Source organism: Lithobates pipiens, unplaced genomic scaffold (assembly GCF_037356315.1).
Source record: "Lithobates pipiens isolate NorthernLeopardFrog02 unplaced genomic scaffold, aLitPip1_a1.2 Scaffold_13, whole genome shotgun sequence".
NCBI lineage: Eukaryota > Metazoa > Chordata > Amphibia > Anura > Ranidae > Lithobates > Lithobates pipiens.
In genome coordinates, this window is record NW_027507718.1 from 362,514,309 (window position 1) to 362,527,042 (window position 12,734).

At 45.9% G+C, this 12,734-nt stretch overlaps 1 protein-coding gene across 2 annotated transcripts in view; it reads right to left on the reverse strand.

The window, feature by feature from the left end:
* LOC143975136 (putative ATP-dependent RNA helicase DDX60) overlaps positions 1-12,734 on the reverse strand; it is a 595,575-nt gene that overhangs the window by 47,489 nt on the left and 535,352 nt on the right. For both annotated transcript variants that reach the window (XM_077477174.1, XM_077477173.1), the window contains 2 exons: positions 6,697-6,848; positions 2,559-2,621 (listed from right to left, as the gene is read on the reverse strand). In XM_077477174.1, coding sequence (XP_077333300.1) covers positions 2,559-2,621; positions 6,697-6,848 — 215 coding nt within the window. The remainder of the gene's footprint in view (positions 1-2,558; positions 2,622-6,696; positions 6,849-12,734) is intronic.

Consider the following 12,734-nt stretch of genomic DNA (forward strand, 5'->3'; position numbering starts at 1 on the left):
ACTTCCTTATTCTACGTCATCACGTTCGAATCCGCCGGACTTTTGGAGTGATCGCGTGTGGCCAAGTCCTTTCGTTTGAAAGTCCGGCGGACCTCAACTGCAAAGTCCGTCGGATTGTCTGCCGGACCAAGTCCGTCGTAAAGTCCGGTCGTGTGTATGCGGCATTAGTCTTACTACATACAGTTGTGTGTTTTGCTCAGTTATAATCCCTTTTTTGTTCAGAGAACTTTCTCCTCATGTTCAATTTTAACTCGAATTTTTTCATGGGATCTATCTTACTTATTGTCTTTGCCACAGGTTAAAGACCCAGATTAAAATCTTTCTATTTCTCAAGAACTAACTTATATGTATGTTTATGTCCTGGGACATATACCTACTTAATCATGTCATCTCTCTTCATGAGATCTGCTTCTTTATATTATTTCTCTCTTCTCTATGGGTTATTTCTTTCCATCGAAAATAGAGTAACAATATTGCAAGCAGATAGCATCTGGAAATTTTAATTTTTTTTTATTTAAAAAATATATACCAGAAAAATATCTTCTACATATGGATGTCCATTTTTTTATTCAAATTTTTTGTCTTTTTTCAACCTGACTAAAAACTATGCAACCATGTAAAAATGGAAGTTATTCAAGTATACCATCTAAGCTTTTTTGGATAGACCATTATTTCTGAGGGAGAACACAGGCTGATTTCAACAATGAATACAAAAAAAAAAAAAAGAATCCCATCCTTTTTTTATAGGAGGCACATCTGGAGGCAAAAAATTATTTCTTTCAGTCAGAAATATGATTAACTTATGTATTTTTTAGAAAGACACAATATGAAAATTGTATGCTTTAGTGGTAAAGACTTCCATTCATCTTAATCTGAGCTAATCTTGGGGACAGGGAACCCCAGATCCCCTGAGCCTGTTTACTGGCATAAGGTGGTGTGGGGTTAACCATCTCTGGGTCTGCCCTTGCAGACCTGACAGAATCTCTGCCCCAGTGTGGCTCCTGTCCCTTAGGCATTCCAGCTGCAACACCACGTGGCATTGTTTTGCCTAAACCGTTCCATAGCCTCTTGAACACTTGTATCAAGTGGCTGATGCTATGTTCAAATAACTCAGCTAACTGCTCCATGCCAGATGGAGGAGCAATAATAGGAGTAGCTGTAAGTGAGGAAGCATAGCTGGGCACTATGCTAGCTGCTGATGAATTTAAGCTACTGTGTGCCCAGTAGAAAGAGGAGGAGGATGATGAAGGCTTGGTTAGCCACTCCAACACCTCCATGTGCTCTGGGTGTAAAGCATGCTCACTGTCATTAAATCCCTACTAATAAGACACTTTTTCACCACAAACGACATACGATTATTATTCTACCATGACAATCCCAGGCCTTAAAGGCTATTAGTGTCTGGTATACTTCCCTCCTCCTACATTTATTTGAATAATACACCTACGCTAAGTACAAGACTATGAAACAGAACACTGCAAAAAACAGTACGATGAAATTCAAAATATATCTTTAATTAAATATGGATTGTTTTAAATAGTAAGTTCATGTCGTTGCTTAGTTGGTTTAAACAAATCGTAACCTTTGCCTTGCAGTGGAAGAGTCTGCTCACCTGCTACCTATGTGGAATAGCTAGGCAAGCTGACTAGGCATATTTTATAGCATACCTGTCAAAACTAGTGGGAGCGTGTATAGGCAGGAATTCTGTCTGCATCAAGACTACCTTAGAAAGTCACCCTGCACAATGGACCTTTAGTTTATCCCTCTAAGTCGCCCAGTGGACAGTTAATACTAATAAAAGTCCTTTGATATGGACCGCATCTCTTTGTTATACTTTTCTTCTTCACAATAAACATTTTTGTACCAGAAATACTGCTCTAGACACATCCCAGTCTATTAGAATACTTATCTGACTTTATTAAAATTAGGGGAATTGAAAATGGCCCTAATAACCGTTTTCTGCTGGTAGTTTTCAAAATACGGAGCGCAGTGTCAGTAACATTACTGACACAGCAAATTCAAGTAGTTCTCACTCCTGCCACTTTGAGAATCTATCACTTTGGCAGTGACATATTCTTAAAGAAATACTGCCAGTTCTCTGTTTAGGAAACTAGTGGTAATTAAGAACAACTCTGATCTGGCTTACAGAGGTATGCCAGTATGCAGAGTGGACCGTGCCTGTGCTGGGAATCTGCCATATATGTGATAGCTTCCCACACATGGCTGCACCCCCTACCTAAAATATAAGCTTCTAAATGTAAGCAAAAGGGCCAGGGATACATCTATTGTCATTACCCAAATATGGGCAATGCGGATGGTTGTGGCGGGTGGTTGTTGGAACAGGTGTGAACCCACAGTGGCAATCACCCAGACAGATGTGAATCAGGCCTATGAAAACTGAATGGTCGGCAAAATGTTTCATGGATACACCTGTATTTAATGTTCGTAAAAATAAACATGTTACTTAAATATTGAGTATAACGGTACAGTATAATTTTTTTTTAAATTAAAATACAATGTATTAGCATTCCATCATTACTTTAGAATTGATAACTCACCTTATGGATGCAATGGTTAGTTTGAAGTCTTTCAGTTGGCAATATGCATCACCTGAGTTAAGCCTAAAAAATAAAAAACAAGCCTTACATTTTGTCTTGGCTGATGTCAGGAGGCCAGTGTTTGACATGTTTAGGAAAGAGTAGGATTTGATAAGCATCGATAGAATGAAAAGAAGGCTCTGTATGTAAAGTATAAGAACCAATGTAAACTAGTTTTAGGTCTTTTTAATATGCATTTTAGCTGGTATAAAGGCAAGCTTATGCAAAGTTTTCGACATGCTTGGAGCAACTTTGTTGAGGCCTTTAAAGAACTCCTTAGTTCCAGTTTGTGATTGTGAAACACAAATCTTGTTGGGAGTGCTGTCACTTTTAACCACTTCCCGACCGGCGCACTCCGATGTACATTGGCTGAATGGCACGGGCAGGCATATTGGCGTACAGGTATATCCAGTTTTAAATGCCGCCCTGCCATCGCTCGCGTGCCGGTCGGGACCCCCGTGAGTCCGGTCGCGGGTGCCACGGACTCGATCCCCGCGGGCATACCCGCGATCGTCTCATGGAGCGGCTGAACGAGGAGATGCCGTTGTAAACAGCATCTCCCCGTTCTGCCTAGCAACAAGTGATGCTGATCTCTGCTCCATGTGATTGGAACAGAGATCAGTGTTCACTAAAACAAAGCCCAGCCCCCCACAGTTAGTAACACGCCCCTAGGAACACTTAACCCCTACACTGCCACCCACTGGTTAACCCCTTCACTGCCAGTGTCATTTACACAGGAATCACTGCATTTGTATAGAAGTGATTGATGTATAAATGACAATGGTCCCAAAAATGTCTGATGTGTCTGCCATAATGTCGCAGTTACAATAAAAATCACTGATCGCCACCATTACTAGTAAAAAAAAAATATTAATAAAAATGCCATAAAACTATCCACTATTTTGTAAACGCTATAACTTTTGCGCAAATCAATCAATAATCGCTTATTGCGATTTTTTTACCAAAAATATGTAGAAGAATACGTATCGGCCTAAAATGAGGGAAACTTTTTTTATATATATTTTTGGGCAATATTTATTATAACAAAAAGTAAAAAATAATGAGTTTTTTTCAAAATTGTCGCTCTATTTTTGTTTATAGCGCAAAAAATAAAAAACGCAGGGGTGATCAAATACCACGAAAAGAAAGCTCTATTTGTGGGAAAAAAAGGACGTAAATTTTGTTTGGGAGCCAAGTCGCACGGCTGCACAATTGTCAGTTAAAGCGACGCAAAAAGTGGTCTGGTCTTAAGCCAGCAAAATGGTCCAGTCTGAAAGTGGTTACTCAAGCTATCATTTGGCTCCAATGAGTTTCTTAACAAGCTTTAAATAGGGCTGAAGATTAATGAAGCCTACAAGCAGCACGTTTAAGTGACAGTCAGCACTTTGTTTAGGATATATGTTTATCATTCTCAAACTGGAGGTGAATGGAACTTTAAAAGCTTCAAAGAAACTTGCTAAAACTGCTTGTGCTTATGGCTATGATTAACATGACCTGTAAAACCTCAAAACCCCCAAAATAGGGAGTTTCTGTCATATTTCATGATTTCTGTATAAGATGTTCAGTCAGTAAATTTGTCAGTAAAAAAAAAAAGATCATGTGGGTTGGCAAGCCTAATGCCGTGTACACACGATCAAACAAGCGGGTGGAAAAGTCCGGCAAACTGAAGTCTGCCAGACAATCCCCCCGTGTGTAGCCTCCGGCATACTTTTTTGACCCGAAAGGACTTAGAAAGTAGTTTTGCACTCCAATCTTCCCGCCGGACTCGCATTTCGGCAGACAATCCGGCAGTGTGTGTGCCAGTCCGCCGTACTTTTGAAATGAGCGGACTTTTCCCGCCCGGAGAGAAAAGTCCGCTCATTTCGAGCGGGTCTCCAGGTAGGCGGGGCCCGCGAAGGAGACGCCGCTGGCCCCGCCACCTGGTATGGACTTAAAGGGGAACCCCGAACGCCGGAAAAAAATCGGCGTGGGGGTCCCCCCAAGTCCACAACAGACCCTTGTCCAAGCACGCTACCTGGCCGGCCAGGAAAGGAGGGGTGAGCGAGCGCCCCCCCCCTCCTGAGCCGTACCAGGCCGCGTGCCCTCAACATGGGGGGTGCCTTGGGGAAGGGGGGGCCGCGCGGTCCCCCCACCCCAAAGCACCTTGTCCCCATGTTGATGAGGACAAGGGCCTCTTCCCAACAACCCTGGCTGTTGGTTGTCGGGGTCTGCGGGCGGGGGGCTTATCGGAATCCGGGAGCCCCCTTTAATAAGGGGGCCCCCGGATACCGGCCCCCACCCTATGTGAATGAGTATGGAGTACAATGTACCCCTACCCATTCACCTGTAAAATAAAGTACAAAAAAAAAACACAACACACAAGATAAAATAATTTATTGCACAGCTCCGGGGGTCTTCAGTCTTCGGGGGTCTTCTCGCCAGACTCCTCCGCTATCTTCTTGTAGCTCTTTTGCTAGCGGAGGAGCCCGGCATTCTTCTTCGTCGCCGCAGCCTCTTCTGACTTTGGGGGTCTTGTCCCCCTCTTCGGTTCTTCTGCCGGGCCACTGCGCCTTCTTCTAGCTCTTTTACAGGCGGTGGCCCGGTCTTCTGTCGCCGCCGCCTTCCGTTCTTCTTCTTCTTCTCCTTCTTCTCCTGGAGATGTTGACTCGAAACTCTCTCCGGCCGCAATGCCAGGGACGCGCTGCGCAGTGACTTATATAGGGACAAGGGGCGGGGTCATCGGTTGATGTCGCATGGGTTGATGTCACATGGTGACCCTGCCCCCTTACGATGTCACAGTCCCGGAGGATGCTGGGACTGTCGCCATGTGACATCAACCCATGTGACATCAACCCACGTGACATCAACCGATGACCCCACCCCTTGTCCCTATATAAGTCACCGCGCGGCGTGTCCCTAGCATTGCGGCCGGAGAGAGCTTCGAGTCAACATCTCCAGGAGAAGAAGGTAAAGAAGAAGAAGAACGGAAGGCGGCGGCGGCGACAGAAGACCGGGCCACCGCCTGTAAAAGAGCTAGAAGAAGGCGCGGTGGCCTGGCAGAAGAACCGAAGAGGGGGACAAGACCCCCGAAGTCGGAAGAGGCCGCGGCGACGAAGAAGAATGCCGGGCTCCTCCGCTAGCAAAAGAGCTACAAGAAGATAGCGGAGGAGTCCGGCGAGAACACCCCCGAAGACGGAAGACCCCCGGAGCTGTTCAATAAATTATTTTATCTTGTGTGTTGTGTTTTTTTTTGTACTTTATTTTACAGGTGAATGGGTAGGGGTACATTGTACCCCATACTCATTCACATAGGGTGGGGGGCCGGTATCCGGGGGCCCCCTTATTAAAGGGGGCTCCCGGATTCCGATAAGCCCCTCGCCCGCAGACACCGACAACCCTGGCCGTTGGTCAACATGGGGACAAGGTGCATTGGGGTGGGGGGCCGCGCAGCCCCCCTTCCCCAAGGCACCCCCATGTTGAGGGCACGCGGCCTGGTACGGCTCAGGAGGTGGGGGGGCGCTCGCTCGCCCCTCCTTTCCTGGCCGGCCGGGTAGCGTGCTCGGACAAGGGTCTGTTGTAGACTTAGGGGGGACCCCACGTCGTTTTTTTTTTCCGGCGTTGGGGTTCCCCTTTAAGTTCATACCAGGTGGCGGGGCCAGCGGCGTCTCCTTCGCGGGCCCCGCCTACCCGGAGACCCGCTCGAAATGAGCAGACTTTCCTCCGCGTGTGTGGGCGAGTATGTTCATTTCAAAAGTAGGGCGGATAGTACGGCGGACTTAGTACGCCGTATTAGTCCGCTGAAAAAGTGCCGTGTGTGGGCAAGTAGCCCGTTCGGAAAGTCCGACGGACAGTCTGGTGGGAGTCTGCCAGTCTAAGTCCGTCGGATAGTCGGATACGTGTGTACGCGGCATAACAGACACCAACAGACAGAAAGTGTGTTACTGGCTGGATCACCAGGTAAAAAAGCATAGACATTTTTTTTTAATGCAGCCACACATCTGAGGATTTGTAAGCTGCAAAACGTTACAATTTTATTTTTTGGTTTAATACTGCTTTAATATATAATACAAGTTTAGGCTATGTACAGTTAATTTACATTGTTTTTGTAAGAAGTACATACCCATTGTCCATTATAATTGCTGATAGAGAGCCATGTTTGAAAAAATCAAGAGCATAAGAATTAAGAAATATTTTTCTTCCACTGAGGTCTCTTCTTGTTGGATTCAATAAAGGAATATACTGTTGAGGTATTTGAGCTGTTTGCAACATAAGCTGTGGAAGTAATGTAAAGGGTTACATTTAGCTTTTTGGAAGCATATGTTGGTCATTGGTAGAGGAGAAAATCTTTAATGCTGATAACTTTCTGATATACCTGGATAATTGTGAAAAGACATTTACTGCTTCGTTAGCAACGGTGGAGGGATTTGACAAAATATTAGGTCTGGAGGTCAGCCGAAAGCAAACAATGACTTGCCCTATAGATGCATCCTGATCCGTACATTTTATAACTAATTCACTTATTACTTCACTTACTTGAAACACTGTCCTTCAAATACTTAAAGGAGAAGTTACTTTTCCTATAAGTCACAGGAGTGGACTCAGTTCTAGACTCCTGTGACCCATTTTTAGCCTAAAGACCACTGCCGTTGAGGTCACAGAGCAGGTCCAGGCTCTGGAATGATCTCAACTTGTCAGGATGATGGGATTCACCCGAAAGCTGGACTGGCAGCTGGCTAAGCCTCTGAGCATCCTGAATTATTCTGCTGAATCAGAAGGGCACATCACCTTTGTGGTTTACTTAGCTAAAGAGGCTGATTGATGATCTCCTGTCTAAATTTAAAATATATACTAGAGCTGGTTCCTAATAGCTCTATAAAATCTGGCAACCCTGAATCGATGCACTTGGTGACCTGACTTGGCAGTCCCCCTTCTTATGCCGCGTCCACATGAGCGGAATTTACGTCCGAGAAATCTTGGATGGTTTTTCCGATGGAATTCCGCTCAAGCTTGTCTTGCATACACATGGTCACACAAAAGTTCTCGGAACTTTTGACCATCAAGAACGCGGTGATGTACAACACTACAACGACCCGAGAAAATGAAGTTCAATGCTTCCGATGATGCGTCAAATTATTTCTGAGCATGCGTGATTTTTTGCGCGTTCAAATTGCCTACAGACGATCGCATGGAGCATACACATGGTCGCATTTTCCAACAAAAAGCTCTCATCTAAGTTTTGCTGGTGGCATTTCTGATAGTGTGTACGCGGCATTAGTCTGGGACTTTCTAATCTGTTTTATGCAATTCAGAATTATCGCAATCTCATTACTAATGTAAAGTTGTAGGACAACTGAGTGTGTGTAAAGTATGTTTCTTTGTCATACATCATGGGACACAGAGAAGGCTATAAATCATGACTATATGGGTTATGCGCCACCAATAGGTGACTGGACATTGTCAGAAGAAACAGACAGGAAGTCCTCTCCTACATATGGCCTCCCATACAGGAAGTGCATTGTGTTGTGGAAAATGTTATGAAGATGTTTCATAGTTTCATAGTTAGTTAGGTTGAATAAAGACACCAGTCCATCCAGTTCAACCTGAGTGAGTGTCTACAATTGTCCCTATCCCTGTACATTGCACACTCACATTGGTCCCTACCCTCAAGGAGCCCACAATCCAAGGTCCCCATTCATATACTAGGGCCAATTTTGGAGAGAAGCCAATTAACCTACCTGCATGTCTTTGGATTGTGGGAGGAAACCGGAGTACCCGGAGGAAACCCACGCAGGCACAGGGAGAACATGCAAACTCCAGGCAGGTAGTGTCATGGTTGGGATTCGAACCAGCAACCCTTCTTACTGCTAGGTGAGAGTGCTAACCACTACACCACTGTGCTGCTGTGGATGTGTTTTAATATGTATTGTCATAAGAGTCCCCCCAGTTTTCGTTATCCCCCAGCCCTCTCTAAAGAGCTGACTGGGGCAGACTGACGCTGGTTGAGACCTGTTAGGTAGTGGTAAACTTCCTGTTTGGAGAGGTGTTTGCGGAGTCAGGACATGTCTGCCAGCGAAGGGCCCCTGTGCATTGCACAGACGATTGAGAGGATATGTTTGCTCTGCAAAGATCGGTTATGGGCGTATGTACGCTCATTGTCTCTTCTGTGTCTGATCAGCACATGTCGAGATTCGCAGCGTGCACCTGCTAATAGCCTTCCACCTACTAGGAAGGGTAGCATAATCCAGGTATGCATTGTTCTCTAGAACAATGCATAATAAGCGGAATTGTAGTCATCATTCATAGGTTATTGTATAAATGTATTTATTCTGTGTCTTTATTTGGTCATGTCCTTATATGGTCATTCACATCCGGTGTTTGTCATTTCCTGTGATGTCACTTCCCATCTAAGAAGTGATTGGCTGAAACCAGCACTTCCCATTTGTGAAGGCTTTTGTGATAATAAAAGGCCATGCTGGCTAGTGTGATTCAGAGATGCTGACTGAGCCATGCTGAGATGAGGACGTAAGAATGTGGTAATGTCTGATTACTGAGGAATGGGGAACCAGGGGAGACATTTGATCAAAAGGCTGCATTATATCATTAGATTGAAGGGCGCTTAGCGCAAGAGTGGGGTGGAATATCCATGACAGTTGGCAGGGCTTCCCTGCACTGGTCAGATCAGCTGAGTGAAGTTCAGTCCAGGGTCCAATCTGGACAATGCCATGGTGGAGGCATACAGTATATCAACCATCGGGGGGGGGGGCAGGAGTCGTGCTGCCCAGATGGGGGTGAGCCACAATCTGTTCTGGGCAGAGTGCATGTCCCAGCCCTGTCGGCAGTACATATCCCAGATGTAGAGAATTGGCAGGTGGACTTCCTCAGTCACCAGCAATTGATTCCAGGAGAGTGGTCTTTTCATCCCGAGGTATTCAGAGTGCTTGTCAGTGATGGGGCACACCAGACATGGATAGTCTAGTGTCCAGACTTGATACAAAACAACAAGGACAAGGGATCTGCAGGCGATTGGGTAGATGCCCTAGTAACATGGGGCCAGCTTCTTCTGTGTCTGTTGTTCAGGTTTAGGCCTCATGCACACGAGACGCAGTTAAACGCGCGTTCAGATGCAGTTGGACAGTTTTTTCAACTGCACCTGAACTCATTCAATGTTATCCTATGTGTCCATGCACACAGTCTCGTTTTTTTCCGTTTATATGCAGTTGCGTTTAATCTCGTTTTTCCAGAAGCAAAAAAATGCGTTCAGAAACAAAAATTTCTGCGTTTCAGACGCAAAACGCGGCTAAACGCGGCACCCGCGTTTAGCCGCGTTTGCGTTTATATGCGTTTTTAAAGGTGACCTTTTTTTTACATTAAAAATCTCAAAAATGATTGCAAATGATGAAAAACCATTAGAAAAATATTTTAAACAATTGCAATTGCAAGTGGACAATCCACAACTTGTGGCAAGTGACGTGGCAAGTGGACAATCCACAACTTGTGGCAAGTGACATGGCAGGTGGCAAGTGATGTGGCAAGTGGACAATCCACAACTTGTGGCAAGTGACGTGGCAGGTGAAGTGGCAAGTGACGTGGAAAGTGGACAATCCACAACTTGTGGCAGGTGACGTGGCAAGTGACCTGGCAGGTGACGCGGCAAGTGACTTGGCAGGTGACGTGGCAAGTGGAAAATCAACAACTTGTGGCAGGTGACTGGCATGTGACGTGGCAAGTGGACAATCCATAACTTGTGGCAGGTGACGTGGCAAGTGACGTGGCAAGTGGACAATCCACTTGTGGCAGGGGACGTGGCAAGTGACGTGGCAAGTGGACAATCCACTTGTGGCAGGTGATGTGGCAAGTGACGTGGCGAGTGGACAATCCACAACTTGTGTCAGGTGACGTGGCAAGTGGACAATCCACAACTTGTGGCAGGTGATGGGGCAAGTGATGTGGCAAGTGGACAATTCACTTGTGGCAGGGGATGTGGCAAGTGACGTGGCAAGTGGACAATCCACAACTTGTGTCAGGTGACGTGGCAAGTGGACAATCCACAACTTGTGGCAGGTGATGTGGCAAGTGATGTGGCAAGTGGACAATCCACTTGTGGCAGGTGACGTGGCAGGGGACGTGGCAAGGGACGTGGCAAGTGGACAATCCACAACTTGTGGCAGGTGATGTGGCTGGTGACGTGGCAAGTGGACAATCCACATCTTGTGGCAGGTGATGTGGCAGGTGACGTGGAAAGTGGTGTGGCAAGTGGACAATCCACAACTTGTGGCAGGTGATGTGGCTGGTGACGTGGTAAGTGGACAATCCACAACTTGTGGCAGATGGCATGGCAGGTGACGTGGAAAGTGGACAATCCACATCTTGTGGCAAGTGACGTGGCAGGTGATGTGGCAAGTGACGTGGCAAGTGGACAATCCACAACTTGTGGCAGGTGACGTGGCAGGTGATGTGGCAAGTGATGTGGCAGGTGATGTGACAAGTGGACAATCCACATCTTGTGGCAAGTGACGTGGCAGCTGACGTGGCAAGTGACGTGGCAGGTGACGTGGCAAGTGACATGGCAAGTGGACAATCCACATCTCGTGGCAAGTGACGTGGCAGGTGATGTGGCAAGTCACGTGGCAAGTGGACAATCCACAACTTGTGGCAGGTGATGTGGCTGGTGACGTGGCAAGTGGACAATCCACAGCTGGTGGCAGGTGGCATGGCAGATGACGTGGAAAGTGGACAATCCACATCTCGTGGCAAGTGACGTGGCAGGTGATGTGGCAAGTGACGTGGCAAGTGGACAATCCACAATTTGTGGCAGGTGACGTGGCAGGTGATGTGGCAAGTGGACAATCCCCAACTTGTGGCAAGTGACGTGGCAAGTGGACAATCCACAACTTGTGGCAGGTGCCGTGGCAAGTGACACGGCAAATGCAAGTGTACAACTGCTCTCTATGCTGCTGCTGCTCACTCTGATCAAAATAGCAGAAATAGTTAAAAAAAATGCTTTGAGAGCTTGGGGAGGGTCTACATGATGTTATCTTTATAAACGCGTTTAAACGCAAACGCGTCTAAACGCGTCTAAACGCGTCTAAACGCGGCATGCAAACGCGGCAAAACACGCGTTTCTAAACGCGCGTTTCAGCTTTTTTTTAACAGAGGTTTCATCTGCGTCTCGTGTGCATGAGGCCTTAGAGAGGAAAGAACACCAATGATTTTAGTCACACCAGCTTGGCCCAGAAAAGCATAGCATGCCAACATATTGAACTTGGTGGTGGATGGCCCTAAGGTGTTTTCGGCCCGACTGGACCTCCTGTCTCAGGGTATAACATAACATCCTGCTTTACAGCCACTGAGTTTAAGGGCTTGGCTATTGAAGGATCGAAGAGTTTCTTATGCAGTCATTCCTACTTTGTTAAAGGCCAGAAAGCCTTCTTTTGGGGATATTTATCATTGGACTTGGAGGCCTATGTGTCCTGGTGTTTGGCTAGAAAGTTTCAACCCCATAAACACACGATTGCTCACTTTTTGGCTCTTCTCCAATCAGGGGTTGAATTAATTTAATTAAGTACCATTAAGGGCCAGACATCGGGCCTGGCAAGTTTTTTTTTTTTTTCAGAGACCAATTGCTTCTCCATTGTTGGTACACACATTTATTCAGTGGGTAAACTGTATGGTTCCGCCTGTTAGATCACCTTTGTGTCCATGGCATGGGACTTGTATTTGGTCTGTTTTACAGAAACCCCCTTTGAGCCAATTTGGGAGATTCCATTAGTCTGATTCAGGAAGTCATTTTTTGTGTGTAATTACTTTGGCATAGACGAATTGATGGCTCCTCCCTGTAAGGAGCTATTTTTTGTTACTCATTCATGACAAGGTGGTGCTTCGCCCCACCCATCTTTTTTGCCAAAGGTTGTTTTGAATTTTTCATCTGAATGAGGAAATAGTTTTTCCTTAATTCTTTTCAGGCATCAGTTGCCGGGAGCCAAAGCCCTTCATTAATTGGATGCGGATGGGCTGTCAAGATGTACCTGAAAATGTTTGCAGCAATCAAAATTCCAATTATAGTTCAGACGGCTACTACATTGGAAATTTCATCAGTGTATTGCCCGAGCCTATGGCTTGAAGGGTAAGGTTTTTCAAGTAAAAGCTCACTCTACCAGA